Below are 16,417 nucleotides of genomic sequence, written 5' to 3' on the forward strand. Positions count from 1 at the left end.
ACACACACACACACACACACACAGCTGCCTTTTTCTCACATGCTGTTCTAAACTATCAAAAACAGCCCTTTTTGTGATGCTTCTGTAATTAACCTCACATATCAGTCCTTTTTCTTGTGTAGTTCACTTCAGTGATTGTTTTGTCCAGCAGCTAGCTGCTTTTCCTCAGAGATCCACATGAGGGCGACGTTCAAGCAGTTTTGCTAGGAATCATGGTCCACGTTTCCTAGTTCACACAGTCTGGCCAGGAAATCATTTGTTAAATCAAGACATTACAAAGCACTTAAATTACTGTGAACATGGAAAATGCGAGTTTTGTTCATTAACATATGTTATTTAAAAAATAAATAATGCTCCAAAATTGAAAAATCCACTTACTCTTACAACATTTTAATTTGTATTTTCATGATGCGTAGGGTTACTCAGTTGGATGTCAACCTCATTGTTTAAGCAAATACATAAAGCAATTTAAGAATGTGATGTATGTGTACTGTAAGTCACTGACTAAATGCATGGATGTATTGCCTAAAAACAGCACAATATTGGTCACATTTGAAATGCAGTAAAACATATATAAGTACAAGCACAATTTGTTTATAAATTAAAACTTCAAATCTATAAATCTGAAGCTGAGATGTCTGATCAACAAGTGTTTACACCATTGTGATTGGTTTGGATGAAGTTTGGAGGAAGCAGACAACAGGGAAATACTCTCTTGTCTTTTCATCATGTTGTTATTCTGTCTGGGATTGTGCAGTGCAGCATTCTTCCAACTGGGGGTTACAGTGCATTTAACCATTTACGTACACGTAACGGACTACTCAAGGATGACAGAAGAGGTTACTGACAGCCTGTGCACTCTGAAGGTATAGTTCTCCACTGCTATTGATTTGGGTGCTGAGTGGAAGCAGAGCACAGTCAATACATGTGGCCAAGATGGGGTGAGACAGTCATGTGAATTAGCCTGAGGCAAGAACACTGAGGTAATATTCACAACTGCATTTTATTTGACCATATCTGTTTTAGAATGGAGTTCACATGTGATACTGCATACTCAAACATCTAATTTACTCCCACTTATCTTTAGGCCTCTTTGATCATGATATATACCTTTGAGTTCTTGCTAAGTTTAATTTCAAAATGCCAAGTGGTCTCTATCACTTTGTTTCCATAGTTATAAATTATCATCTTTTCTAGTAAGGCAGTGTGTGGGGTAATTTTGTTTCCTATATTGACTTTTTTCTGTGTACTGAAAGAGACTTTTGTATTTTTTTTAAACTTTTTTTCATTGCTGCACTGGAAAAGCTTTGAGCTGAGCATACAGCAGGTGGCACGCCTCTGCATCCAATTTAGCATAGTGGAGAACACGTTCCCTGTTCTTCAAAACAGAAAGGCCCTGCCGTCTCCTCAGATGAAAGCAGATGCAGAGTGGCAGGCAGTAAATGTCAGACCGTGGGTCTGGAAAAGGCAACCGGAGAAGCACCAAACTAAAACAGTGAGTCACAGATGTGTCCTGCTGTGCAGTGTGGAGGATGTTAGAACTCCGTAAGGCTGGAGATCATTCCCAAATCATTAGCCAGATTTAATGGTTAGCAATGATAGTTTCTATGCTAATCTAAGTTCTCCATTTTATAAACCAACACCAGATTGTTCTTCAACACAAGCCATCTGCGATGCCTGCACCCTCACACACATGGATAAAACTCTGTCAGTATGATCCATGCACTGTGGAATTATTACTGACTTAAGCTACACCCAGACAGGTGCACAGACAGGCAGAGAAGCTGGCAAGTGTGGATCAATAATGCCAAAACACAGTCGACAGTCAGACCAATAGAGGTGTGTTCAGGGACTGTGTTTAAATTTGTTTAATAGGATAAAAAGCACCTGTACCATCTCACTTTTGGAGGGTGTATCAGTACTGCATATCACAATCGCAGCATACTTTTTTATACTGTATGATGTGTAATTTGGATGTGTCTGCAACAAAGCTTTGTTGTAACAATTTCTAATGAGATAATTAAAAGTAGAACTGCAATTATAGTGTGTAGTACATACAAGAGGGGGAAAACCAAAAACAAAACAAAAGATATTATATTACAACCACTAGGTGGCCAAAAGGGCCAATAACTTAAGCAGTAGAGTGTGAGTGGATCACCCTCACCAAATACAATATAAACAATACATTTTTGCACATTGGGGAGCTCATCTGGTAGAGCGCATGCCCATTTACAGAGGCTTTTTCCTCGACTCAGCGGCTGAGGGTTTGGTTCTGACTTGTGGCCCTTTGCGGCATGTCATTGACCCTCTCACTCCCCTTCCATGTCTAAGCTGTCCTGTCAAAAATAAAGGCCTAAAAAGGTCACAAAAAATCTTTTTTTTTTTAAACATACCAAGTTGAAATGCATCTAACAGGTAACTTATTCCAATAAGCTGGTCCTTCCAATAAGCTAGTCTGAATGGTGCTTACTGGACTGGACAGAGTTGGCGTTTGTTTTTCTGTCTTTATGTGGGAGAGAACATAGTGTCCATCTGCTCAGTGTCAACATGGTTATATTTTTATATAGGTTGACTTTATTTTACTGCCTGCATCATTAAGTTTATACTTAGGGTGTCCACAGTTAGGTATAAAAAATACCAGATACATTCTTATTTTGTGCAAACTTACAAATAAATACATTAAATAAACCAACAATCAAATGAAACTATTTTTAACTTTGCTCAAGACCTCCTGGAGTAACCTCAAGCAAATCTGGATAGAGAAAGTTCATATGACAGGGTGAGGAAGGGGGCCATGAATGGCAAGCATGACTTGATATGATGAGTGTAATTAGGTGAGAGAATGTGTTTTCCATTCAACGGGGCTCATGAGATATACATTTTTCACATTTTACAAATTGTGAGGGTTTTCTGACTCATAATGACACAAGCCCTGGCTTTTTGTGTGGGTGTGTGCATTGGTGTGTGTACTGTTAGGATATGTGTGTGTTTGTGTGGCAATAGTCACATTTGTTTGGTGGTCCGATGTGACATGAGATCACCCCAGGAGTTAGATGACGTCTCCTTTGGATTGCACATCCTATGGGTATTTATAGCTATCTGATGGATGTCTTAGACTGTGAACAGGAAACAATAACTTAAATATATAATCATGATGCATACAGTTGCCACTACATGTCTGCCAGGAGCAGATGATTTGAAGGCAAGCAGGGTTAAAAATCCAGGTGGAAAAAAAACAGAGGAAAGGTTTGCAGGCTATATGTCTCACAAATAGGAACAGGGATTGAAGGGACATTCTGCATTAAAACTGAATTCTGTTCCAGTAATCAGATCATCAAGGCCAGTGTCTCTGTGGGCTTGTAGAGTTGTAGTTTACTAATATTACAGACAATTGTGTTTCATTGACTGTCATTTTATAGAGTGAAAGACTTTTAGGTGCGAAGCAGAAAATGTCCCTATATTCATATAAAATCACTACGATGGCTGTCATAACGTCAGAGGAGCTTAATTAATCACCATCTCTGGACCAGTTCCAGCAGTTGTCTCTTAGTGACATCATCATTACAGCCAGGTTTAGCCATGCTAGCTACATCACTCTATGGATGGCAATGGCATGTCTGTCGGTCCACCACTGTGGGCCAGACATAACTATATATCCCCCCAACTATTAAAGCCACGGGAAGACATTCATTTTCCCCTAAAGGAAGGATCCCTAATGACTGGCAATTTTTTTGTCGAGTCGCCAACCATGATGTTGGCGTTCATGGCTTTGAGGGAATTGTCCGTCCAATCCTACAGCATGTTTAAATTTGTAATCAAATACCTGCCAAACTTTTTCCCCTGTGCTTTGTGTTTAGCAAATGTTAGCATGCTTACACACTAAAATAAGACGACAAACATGGTAAACCTTACCATGTTAGCAGTGTCATTGTGAACATGTTAGCATGATGACGTTAGCATTTGGCTCAAAGCTCACAGCTCTGCCCAAGTTATTGTATTTTAGGATGTCTATTGACAACTGGTCAAGGACTACAGTTGGAAATTAGCTGTAGAGGCTAAAGTTGCTCCTTATACTGTACAGTTAAATAAAGGGGGTGACATTACACGCAAACTAATAAACTAAACTAAACTAAAGTCCAGTTGGTATAGAGTTTCTAGCATGGCTGTAGACTCTGACGGTGCTTACTTAGGCTCTCTGCTACTGGTGGTGTCAGTGTATTTTGAATTGACGCAAGAAGGCGCAACGCCATCACTGTGGCTCCTAACTACCTCTCACGCAACCAATTACCTGTACCACACACCAAAGGCTGCTGCTATCCACCTACAGTAATTTAATCTAATCATGCAGCTAAAAAAAGATGCGAGATATGCTAGTTAGCAAAATTACATGATTGATATAATAACTTTGAAGCTCATGCTGCAAGTTGTTTTTTGTTGGTAAAAAGGATTCAGGGAACCTTTTGCTGATAGAATTCTCTCCTGTGTCATTTCCCTGGCTGTGGTTTCCCTGGTTGCCATGGTTGGGCTACAAAAAGTTGAAAAGGTTGAACTATCATAAACTCCAAATGCAGCAGCCAATAGCCAAGTGTGTTCAGAACAGTAGCAGCCAACCTCTCCCTCCTTGCAACATAAAAACATAAAATCATTATGGATAGATTTTCATTCAAGCAAAACATGAAAATCACAATGCAGTGGATTTCTAATGTTGCTTTAGATAGACTGAACATGTTTCCTCTTTATTTTGTTTCACAGTTATGTGAATGTGATGTGGTGTCTGTCAGCAGAATGAAAACTCTCTATATATTGCCAAAGATTTTTAATATTTTGAATGCATAAAATGACCAAATTGACATGATCCTTTTCACAAACATGTATGTATACATTGTAATCATCTTTTTCAAAGAAAACAATACTCAAAATCTTAATAAAATCCACCTCTTTGGCAAACTTCCTTTTATATAATAACAATGTATTTTAATTTATTTGAAATTGTTCCCTTTTGAAAGCAAAGCCATTCATATACAGTTGAGACAATACATGTCACCAGCAGGCATCAACATGGTCAATATACTACTAATACAAACAGAATTCCTTCCTAGAAAGCAAAAATGTTGTATGTTAATATGAAAAACACATGACATTTTCTGTCATTATTATACTATATATGTGACGGGTGCTGAATATTTTAATGTTGATAAATTTTGGCCAGACAAATGTCAGTTTAAACCCTAGAATTGAAGTTTAATTAATGTGTCGTGTGGCTATAAAGATGAAGAACAATAATAGTCCTATCCCACAGAGTAATATCTTCATTATTTAATTCAAAAATATATCTATATGTGATGAATTTGGCATTGATTGACTAACTGACTGAATGGCAGATGATTTCATTCATTGTTGGTTTTTGACTGTCTTATATTGATTCTGCAAGTCTGTCTAAAATAGACCACATCTGTTTCTGTTTTACAATGACTCCAGAGAAAAGCAAGTCCATGCTAAAGTCATCATGCAATCAATGCTATTCTTCATTGAGGCTTCTCTTGGATTGAGAAGACACAGCTGCAGATTGTTTTAAATAATAAAATCCAATAGCAAGGGTTCCACAGTGTATGAGTATTACATGACAGTCAATAATGTTTTTGGTAATTCTGCTGCTTGGTCACAATCTATTGGCTAAAGACCTCATGTTGCACAGCAACGCAGCAGACAAAATGTAAAGTGGCTATTCAGTCTTGTATTTATCTGTTTAGCATTTTGTTGAAAAAAGTTGGAATTATTATAGAAATCTTTAAGCCATGTAAGTATACATTTAATACAGAACTGGGTTGTGGCATGTGTGAACCAACCAATGTTTATTGTAGCTTCCAGTGGATGACAAGAGAACACAACTTACAAATCCTTCTGGGAACTGATCAAAGGAAAAGATTTAGCAGGCATGCGACACAAAGTGAAGCCACTGCAACGGCCTCGTACATAATCGTGAGGAGAGGTGTTTACAGTACTGTATGTGGACAAATTATGGCACAGTAATACACAATTGTGTAGCAACATATACTGTATGCTCTATAACTTTCAACACAACATTTGTAGCCTCTGGGCACAATATAAACAGTACCACAACACCAGCACAAGTTGCACACAACGTTAGTTACTTTGGTAACTCCAGATTCTATTAGTATAGGCGTAGCCCTTAAGGGCTATCCCTTCGCGCATGCGCAGTCGTGAAGATTTTCTTTTCCGCCTAGCGTCCAGCTCGGGCCTCAATGTCCGCATTTACTGCATATATACAGGAGGCACCGTTGTTCGACTCCAAAACACAGCTTTTTCTTCAAATAATGTTCTAGGAGCAGGTGGCCGGACCTTAGAGGGCTACGCCTATACTAATAGATCTGGAGTTACACAAAGTAACTAACGTTCTATTTCGTATAGGCTGCCCTTAAGGGCTACGTATGGGTTAGGGCGAAGTGAGTAGTCAATGCACCTGCGGCACAAGGTCACAAGCGAACATACACACATTGCCCCAGCAACAATGTACAGAGGGGTCAGAGTCATCTTCTGACAAAGCCTGCCCTGCCAATGGCGTGGCCGGATAAGTTCAGTGGCCCGCAATATGATGCAGTAGTACAATGATTAATGGGGGTTAAGCGGGATTGATCCTGTCGCGCATGCAACGGAGAGACATGATTACCTCCGTGCGTGCAACATGATTATGACAATGTATGAGATAAAAAACGTGTCTCACAAGAAATACCCCAGGTACAGGAGAGGTGAGACAGCAGGCAGGGTCATTCAGCAATAGGTGTGAAGGAGATTGGCAACAATCAAGGCATCCGTTTTTTTTTTTTTTTTTTTTTTTTTTGCACAATTCAGCGCGGCATTACGCGTCACTGACTGTGGACAAAAACCGCATGAGACATGGAAGATTCAGACATATCTCGCAGATAAAAGCGGATGAAGGGGCACGGGGAAGCCAGGAGGCTGCGCGCGCAAATGTCGGCTACTGCCATGCCTTTAAATAGAGCGCAGACGCCGACAGGGCCCTCGTAGAGTGACCCGAATGTCTTGGGGGGGCTCTCTTCCCTTCGAGTATAAGCCTGGGTAATAGCCTGCACAGCCAGTGAGACAGACGATGTTTGAGAGGGTGATCCTTGGGAGTGTTCTCATAAATGCACAAACAGCTGCGAGTTTCCGATATTTGCCGTGCGTAAAATGTATTGGACAAGCGCGCACGGACACAACCGGTGGGAAGCCTCCTCCGCACCGGTAGCGGGAGGTGGGGGGAAAAAACAAACCTCGAGGGAAAAACACCTTGACCGAAAAGAACTAGTTAAAGTCTTCGGTGTGAAGGAGGGATTGGCTGTAAGGTGCTGCGCTCCCGTCCCCTCTAATGGAGAGGCAGGACGGAGAAACTGACAGTGCACATAAATCACTCACTCTTTGGCCGACGTTAGGGCAAGGAGAATGCTGGCTTAAGCGACAGCATTCTGAGCGAAGCCTGTGTCAAGGGCTCAAAGGGGGGCTTCCCCAGAGCCCGCAGCACCAGAGAGGTCCATTGGGGGGCGAGGGGGGAACACGCCGTTTTGACGCCTAACCCCCTTCAGGAAACGTTTCACCAGGGGATGGCAAAAACTGTCCTCTCACCGAAACCTTCGTGACAGGATGAGATGGGCTGCTGCGTATGCTTTGACTGTAGTGGAGCCAAATCATTATCCACCAGAGGTTGTAGGTACGTCAGCACGAGAGGTAGGGGACACGATGTGGGGTTCGCGTCTCTCTGTGCCAGCGCTGGAAGGCAGACCAGCGCCCTGCGTAGCCGCTGCTATGGTAGAGGGGGCTCTGGAGCCCTGGATAGTGCGTACCACGGCGGGGGGCAAGCCTAATCTCTGTAAGCGCTCCCGCTCAGCAACAGCCCCACAGTCTCTGATTTATCACTGGGGGATGACAGATCGCACCGTCAGCTGCGATAGTGCGTCTCTCCGCACAGAATCTGCCAGGGGGGAGCCACCAGCAGCTGAACGAGGGTTGGGAACCAGGACGCGCCGTGCGCTCCGGTGCCACCAGAACAATTAACAGATCCTCCTCCGGACGCGCTCCAGGAGGCGAGGGATCAGGGGGACCGGGGGAAAAGCATATAGGAGGGTTTTGGGCCGGGTTTGTGGGAGAAGGCGTCTACGCCGAGGGGAGGGTTGTCCCGGCGGTCAAGGAGAACCACAGTGTGCATGGTGTTCTCCGTGAAGCGAAAGATCCACCTCGCTTCCCGAACCTGCTCCATAACGTTTGAACGATAGTGGGATTAATCCACTCGTTGTGGGAGGGCCCCCCCTCGACATCAAGTCGGCTGCCGGTTCAAAATCCCGGGGATATTACTGCTTTGAGAGACAGCAGGTGGCTGTGCGCCCACAGCAGGAGGGTCTGGCTATTTCTAACAGCCGGGTGAGGTATGCCGCCCTGGCGGTTTATGAATGCCGCCGCCGTGATGTTGTCCGTCGTACTACAACATGCCTCCCCGTCACCACGGGTGAAAGTGGTTCAACACCTTAAACACGTGGACAGCTCCAGGCAGTTTATGTGAGGGAGAGGGGGAGGAGGCCAGGCCCCTCCCACCACCTGTGACTCGCACATTCCCCCCCAGCAGTGAGGGACGCGTCTGTGTTCACGTCACATATGACGTCACTCTGCCCAGGGGAACCCCGGAAGACAGGGTTTGGGGACTCCCCAGTATGCCAGGTTGATTGGAGGGAATGAGGGATGGACAGCATTCGCCATTGTGGCGAATGGGATCGAGCCGCTGGCGGTGAAAACCACTCTGGACTTCCTCATGTGGAGGAGACCCAGGGGGACCACCGTGTGTGCCGCGGACATCAGCCAGAGAGCATAACTGACAGCGCTGGCACTGTCGCGCGCGGCCTGAAGCGGGACAACAGAGAAGTCAGGGCTTCCTGCCTCGGTGCTGACAGCCTGGCTCTCATGCTGATCGAGCTCATGTCTACGCCCAGATAAACTATCGATGTGCGGGGACGAGGGCGCTCTTCTCCAATTTATGGCAAAAAACCAGGTTTGTAGGTGCTGCAGAACCTCCATAGTGTGCAGCGCCGCCCGCTCCCGAGAGGGGGCTAGAATGAGCAGATCGTCCAAGTAAAAGAGGACTCTGATGCCCCTCTCGTAGAGGTGGAGCGCCGTTCTCATGCACTTGGAAAAGGTGCGGGGGGCTAGTGAGTATCCGAACAGCAGCGGTTGAACTGGGAACGGGCCCCTTGGAAGGAGAAGCGCAGGAATTTCTGTGCCTGGGAATGATTTGGATGGAAAGTAAGCGGTCTTTCAGATCCACGGATGTAAACCATCGTTGGGGCGACATTCCAACACGTGCTGATGGTGAGCATGTGGAAGGGGCGCTCCATGACATACCGGTTGAATTTCGACAGGTCGGGATGGGACGCAGTCCTCCTGACTTCTTCGGGGTGAGAAAATAGCGAGAGTAAAAACCCTCGTTTTCTCCCCTGGAGGGAGCGGGAAATAGCTCCGCTCGCCAGCAACCCTTCTAACCTGACGCATTGCGGTCGACTCTGCCAGGGATGAAACCGTCGTCTCCAACACACCCGCGAAAGGGGGCGGGGGGGAGGCGAACTGGAGTGTGTAACCCCGTGTTATCAGCTTTGACATCCACGAGTCCATGTGTGTCAAGCCAATCCCTGCCGCGCTGCACTCGACAGTGGGCGAGCACATGTCTGAGTGTTGTTCACCGACATGGCAAGCAGGGAGCGCAGAGGCCCATCCCGCCGCTGTGGCGAGACGAGTGATCGCGTCGCCCAGCCCATGGTAGGGCTTTTCGAAAGGGCAGTGGCGCCGGGCGCGCGTGTGGGGGGGAGCGGTCACTGGGTTAACCGACACCCCCGCCCCGGGCATCGCCGTGGGGAGTGGGGGTGGACAAGCGTCGTCGTCCGTGGGGGACAGCTCATTTCGGCCTGCGCAGAGGGGACGCAGTGGCGCCGCTCGCGGCGACGGCCTGGTGTGTGCTTGGTGGGGAACAACTGTCATACAGTGCCCTGTTTAGAGCAACAGGGACTGTTGGCTGTGCAGGTTGACGGGCGTGTGGCATCGTCTGTGCTGCGGAGGGGGACGGGTGGGGGCCCCGACCGAAGCTTGGGAAGACGCAGCCGCAGCGGTGCTGCGGGGCGTTCCTTGTGACGGTTGTCATGGCGACGGTGGTGCTGTTGAGGAGGAGCCTTCCGAGCGAGCCTCGAAGCGCTGGCGTCCCCCGCCGCTGATGGAGATGAGACGTGGCAGTCTGTAGGCGGGCCCAAATAGTCCATCGGGGGCTATGGGACCGTACAGAAGCTCGCGTCTAATGTCCGCTGGCAGCTGAGACATGTGGAGCCCGATGTTTCGGGGCCACAGTTGCCAAGCCATCACCTGGACAGCGCCACCCGGGACGCGTGGTCAGGGTAAGGATGGCGGTCATAGCCTTACCAATCTCGTGGCAAGTCCGAGGGGAGGGCGCGGGAGTAGTGGCCATCGCGGAGGCGGCGGAGGCCAGTAAGGCGATGTTGTTTTGTGCCGCCAGCCCTGGGCGGCACATTGGTGGGCCCGGTCAGTGACTTGAGCGCACACTGATCTGGGGAGAGGGAGGCTGGGCTTCGGTGGCCAAAGAAAGTAGCTTTGGAAGAAAATGGACGCCCAGGCTCCCCTCCAGGGGAGGGACTGAAGGAAAACCTGCGTCCGTATCGCCTGAACCCGAGTAAACGGGGCATAGCGAGAGACGGGAGCCTTCAGTTTCCCGGCTGGAGGAAAGCCTCCTCCACAAATGGCCGAAGCTCGGAAGCGCGGCCAGAGTGGGGCCCGTGAAGAGGGCGGCTCCTGGGCATAAACATCACCGCTCAAAAGGCCGCGAGCGGGGGCTGGAGCTCCGCGGCGCGAGAGCTAGCCTCTAAGCTGCGCGCCTCCTTATGATCTCCGGCAGGTCGGCGAAGAGAGCTTAGCGGTGGAGGCTGGAGGGGTGGGGCAAAGGGGAAGCGCTGGGCGGTGCCCCAGGCCGGTTCGGGAGACGGAGAGAGCTCCAGCGGGAAAGCATCAATCGCCGTCTCGAGGCCCAATCCCCCAAAGGGGAGGAGGGGGACCCTCAGAGGGGAGGAGGGGAAACCGGTGATGGAGGGCTGTCAAGAGAGCGGAGTCAGCGGACCATACTCGTCGAAAACGCCGTCCGTCAGCGGTCCAAGGTGCGCGGATTCTGTCTGTCTGCCCAGCTGCCGTCTCCGTCCCGCCAGCCTGGCAAACCAGAAAACTTCCGCCCGTCGAGTTAGCTCTTTAGACGACAGGCGGGCGCAAAACTGGCAGGAGGGTGGGGGGTGAGGCCTGGCCGGGTGAACGGCACCCAGGCAGGCCTCGCAAGCGGGGTGGAGGTCGGCGGAAGGATGTAGGCGGTCGGCAGGAGGGGCAGACACGGGCACGGGGACGTGTGAGCTTGACTTCATACTGCGAAGTTGAAGAAAAAGTGGGAGTCGAACAAAGGTCCGCTTGTATATATGCAGTAAATGCGGACGTAGTTGAGGCCCGAGCTGGAGCTAGGGGGGGAAAGAAAATCTTCACGACTGCGCATGCGCGAAGGGATAAACCCAATAGCGTAGCCCTTAGAGGGCGAAGCCTATACGAAATAGAACCCAAATGATACAGGTAAACAGACTACAGTTTTAAGAACTGACGATGGAAATAACCACAAAGGTAATGCTGGGATGCAGAATACTGTTGACATGGTGAAAGCTGCTGCACATCCCTGCTCCATACTCATGGACCATGTAGATGTGTGTCTCTCCCTAAAACAGCTTGACCAGTTATTTCATTCATGAACATTATCTGTTGATAATGATTAACATGGAAATCTAAAATCAGAAATAAAATGACTAAGAAGAAATACTTTGATGCATGTGCACCCCAATCGCATGTTATTCCCACTCCGCCTCTCTGCGTTCCACTCACTGGGCAGCTGATGGACAGCAGCGCAGTCCCACAGTCTGTCAATCAGTCCTACAGTACATCTGATTGGATGATGTGCCAGCGAGCTGTCTCTATTTGCCCCCGACTGCACATTTCTTTCCAGTGTCCTTGTCCCGCCTCTGTGGCATCGCTGCCAATCAGAACGCGGCCCAGAATACTGCTCTTGGTGTACAGACGGCCCTGTGCATACATAGACATGTCTGAATTAACAACTGTGAAAATATCCAGTTACTAATACCTTATGGAGCTAGAACAGTGACAGTAACATGTGGTATATAAAATTTGGCATTGAAACAACAAATATTGGCAATGAAAATGTTGAACTGGTATATAAAACACAAACATCAAAAAGTAATAATCTCACAATCCTATTATATTATTTCACTTTGACATTTGCATTATGGTAGGTTTTTCAATGTCAATCTACATTTTTTGTTGATGTCTGTGTCATTTCAGTGACAGTGATTTTTACAATGTCACTTGTTTTCAGTTTCAACTTTCTCTCACGGTTTTGGTTTAGGGAAGAGGGGCCTGAGAGGAGGGACAAAGAGGGCGTGGTTATTACAGGTCATTTACATAGGCTACTGGCGAGAGACTGCACCTCCACAGGGATCCTCACAAATGTATTAAAACCACATATCTGCAATGTCTTCCTCAAGTTCACCTGGAACCTCCAAATATGAAGTAAGTCTGTTTATCTCTCCATGATCTAGTCTTTATAATAACTCCTGTCCTTAGTAATTCCTGTCCTTTAGGACCCCTAAGGCCAGTCTTATTACACGGCTTGACCCGGCTTGTGTCTCTCATTTGCTCCGTCATGGATGTATTAAGAGAACGAGTTCCGCTCCCTATACCTGCTGCTAACACTGGCACAGCACCTCAACGCCCCTCCCCCATAATTTCTCTCCAGTCACAAGTATGGCTGCTGAGTGACAGGTTTCTAAGCAAATCACACGCACACTAACAGGCGTAACACATTAACTGACAAACTACATTTTTCAGTGCCAATATTTGTTGTTTCCATGCCAAATTTTTGGTTCAATACCAAAGGTTACTGTCTCTGTTCTAGCTCCATAATATCTCAGCATACTAACATAAAATGGAATGTCACTGTTTAACATGTAATGTAGGCTATATAGTATCAGGGACTTTGCCAACGAATGTAGAACATCTTACCTGCATGACGATAAACTCAAGGACCAATGGTAGCTGGGCGATGTCACCAGAGGGCAAGTCAAACAAGAATGGAGCGTTCCAGACGGGGTTGGCACCACTGGCCCCTTTGGTCTCCTTGGTACCAATTATTTTCCCATCCTGAAGCAGGTTGATGACAACGTAGTGGTCTATGGAGAAGCAATTACACCACAATCATGATTTTGTTTTATTTAATTCAGACTTGTTTTTATTTATTTATGTCATACAATATTTTTGATGAACTTTCTACAGGGGTAAAAAATATACGAAAGGAGCAGCGAAAACATTAGTACAAAATCTTCTAATTTTGTGGTTGGTTTGTTGTGAATCAATGTACACATCCCTGCAGTCTTGTGTGTTGTTTTATCTGCACATGGAACAGTCTACGCAGTCTACATCCTCATCCGCATCTAACCCTCTCTGAACCCTTCTCCACTCTATGCATCATCCCTTGCAAAACATGATTTCCCTTGTAAATCCATTTTAACATGCTAATTAGATTCACTAAATTAAAAAGCGTGTCATTGTCATACACGCATCATGCATCCGCAAACAGCATGTACAGTATTTACTTATTTCAGAAACAATTTGATCCTGAAACTCAAAAAGAACAAATTACCAACCACGTAGCCTCAAACTCACTTTAAGTGTGGGGAAACCAAAACATTCAAGTTGTTTTCCTCTTAACTAGAACTAGAACTTTTATTCTTGTGTTTTATGTGTCCTAATGTTTCTATTTTGTTTTTAACTGTCTATTCATGTGTTTTATCGGTTTTTAATGCTTATGATTTTTAACTGTTTGTACTTGTGTTTTATCTGTTTAACTGATTTTATGTTAAGCACTTTGAATTGCCCTGTTGCTGAAATGGGCTTTACAAATAAAGCTGCCTTGCCTTGCCTTGCCTTGCAGAATCTTCTCTTTCCTCCTCTCCAAACCAGCATCATCAAAGCAGAGCTTAAAATCAGAGGTAGTGAAATATGATACAGACAGGAAGGGAAATGACACCGGGCTGATCGGTTCCTAATCTGATTATACTACAAGCCAATAAAGGATCCGATCTGTCTGACTGTGGCTGAAGCAATGAACCTTTTTTCCCAGCAGACCTTTTTGAATTGTCATAGCAGGAAAAGTACAGCTGAAATTGATAACCTTAACAATGGCTCAATTCCATTAAGTTTCCCAGTAAGCTATTTCAGTGAGTCAACATGCACAATACCAGTGCCTTTCCTAAGTGCAATGCAGCCATCATTAATGGTTTTGAATACACCTGTGCTTTTCCTACTATGACAAGCCAACATGGCTGGTATGAACAAGCTATGAAGAGGAGAATAGAGACAGAGGCTTTTGAGACAGTGTCCATGTCTACCGGTGTGTGTTGCAGCTTACGGTGTCAGTATAATAAAAATATTTGCAAAGTGCAGGCTGGAACTTGAGGGTTCTCAACTGAGAAAAGGTTCAAATACATTGAAGGTCTTATAATTGGAAGCCTTTTCAGATAAAATACTAAGAGTCTGTTCATAGGCCATGTCCACATGTACCAAAACAATCTTTTTTCCTCATCTTCCCTGGCATCGGTTCAAGAATATTTGTGTCTAAACTGATCCATTTGTAAATGACTCAACACTCTACTTCATATTCCAGGCCTATAGGTGGCCCTGTTTCTGCACAGAAATTCACAGAAAACGGAGAAGAAGAGGCAGAGCATGCGCATAAGCTTGCGGGCTGTATACAAACAGACAGTAGAAGAAGAAATCAAAAACACAATAAGGAGCATATTATTTTGCCCTAGTAATCCTAATAGGCTCATAATTTTCTCCAGCAGGAAAACAAGCACGTAGTCCGCCATTGTTGTTGTTATGAGACGTTGTCGCAGGATAAGAGGTTGAAGAATAGAGGTCGAGGGTTGTGGCAATGACATCATCGATATGCAAGTATGCAAAACGAAGCCGCAATGGCGCCGTTTTTTAATTTTTGTCACCCCGGGACCAGGTTTTAAAAAAGTGCGTCGGCCAAAAACGATGCAAAACATGTGCGTTTGCACCAAAAAGTGTGGATGGTCCCTTAAAGTGCCAATACCTAGTATTTTTAATAGTTCACATGACTACTTTGAATTGTTGCTCGCAGTGAGGATCCTACAGACAATGCCCACTTGACGCTGCATTTCCACTCAGCTTTACAGTGTTTTAACATCTTTCAGCTCTGTGTTTTTTTACTTTCTCGCCCTACAGCGTTATTTTGGTTCACTCTCTCAGCTCTCATCAACCACCTTTCCAGCAGCGGCAGGAAGCTGTTTTCAATAAAATAACTTTCTCACTCTTACAAATAGAAGGATAAAGAATTTGACTCACATGTATAACAGTTTTACTTAACATCTGCAACTGAGAGAACTCATCCCAAACCGGTTGTTATTGTGTCTTTAGGATTCTACTTACCAAGTCATGTGTCCAAATGCTTAAAAAACCTTTTTTACAGACAAGAAAACTCTTCTGAAGCAAATATAAAAGTAGCGTTACATTGCTATCTTTCCCTAACCTACCTTAAGTAGTTGCAGTTGCCATCAGTTAAACCAGACCATAACTACAGATTTGGAACACGCCGTTAGGTGCAACAGATCAAGAAACACGTATGGCAAACCACTATATTTTATTGTTTGGATATAAACAAATTTTGGTCTTTACCTGGCGCTCCTGGTATCCGTGTGAGCTTTGCCAGGTTCTCAGCCTTTCGGACCAACACCTTGATGCGTTGGGCGAGCGTCTGGTACTGCAGCAGGATGAACAGCTGGCCCAAAGCTCGCGGCACGCACACCGAGCTCTTCCTATGACCCAGCGTTTCCTGAGAACTCACACTCTTAGGGTGGAAGGAGAGATACATTTAAAAATAAATGTGAGAAATTTAGCAAGAGGGGTAAAATGTCTTCTTTCACTGAGCAGATGTTTCCTTCATCCAGGCTGGGAATTAAAAGGAAACAAAACTAAGGAAAGAAACAAAGAAAATGGAGCAGATTCAAGCTGTAAAGCATTTAAAACTCATGCTTATGAATATGTTTCTAGTTCTGTCAGTAAATGAGTCGACTGAGGCGTTTCAGAATCAAGGTTTCAGTGCCCCTTCATAGAGATTCGCAGCGAATCACTGCCTGCCAAAGTAAAGGAGCAGTTTAGGAGTTTCAATTTGTATTAGTGTTTTCTTCATCAGAAGGATATATATATATATATATATATATATATATATATA

The 16,417-nt window shown here is 45.5% G+C and overlaps 1 protein-coding gene and 1 long non-coding RNA gene across 2 annotated transcripts in view; one reads left to right on the top strand and one right to left on the bottom strand.

Moving 5' to 3' along the window:
* Positions 1-14,462, top strand: part of LOC116689908 (uncharacterized) — a 16,914-nt gene extending 2,452 nt beyond the window's left edge. The window contains exons 2-4 of the long non-coding RNA XR_004332119.1: positions 1,850-1,854; positions 5,104-5,113; positions 14,262-14,462. This is a non-coding gene — a long non-coding RNA (uncharacterized LOC116689908). The remainder of the gene's footprint in view (positions 1-1,849; positions 1,855-5,103; positions 5,114-14,261) is intronic.
* Positions 11,661-16,417, bottom strand: part of LOC116689902 (synaptotagmin-5) — an 11,588-nt gene continuing 6,831 nt past the window's right edge. The window contains exons 3-5 of the mRNA XM_032516578.1: positions 15,862-16,033; positions 13,165-13,331; positions 11,661-12,168 (exon numbers count right to left, since the gene is read on the bottom strand). Coding sequence (XP_032372469.1) covers positions 12,019-12,168; positions 13,165-13,331; positions 15,862-16,033 — 489 coding nt within the window. The 3' untranslated portion in view covers positions 11,661-12,018. The remainder of the gene's footprint in view (positions 12,169-13,164; positions 13,332-15,861; positions 16,034-16,417) is intronic.

The sequence above is a fragment of the Etheostoma spectabile genome, chromosome 1, assembly GCF_008692095.1.
Source record: "Etheostoma spectabile isolate EspeVRDwgs_2016 chromosome 1, UIUC_Espe_1.0, whole genome shotgun sequence".
In the NCBI taxonomy this organism is placed as follows: domain Eukaryota; kingdom Metazoa; phylum Chordata; class Actinopteri; order Perciformes; family Percidae; genus Etheostoma; species Etheostoma spectabile.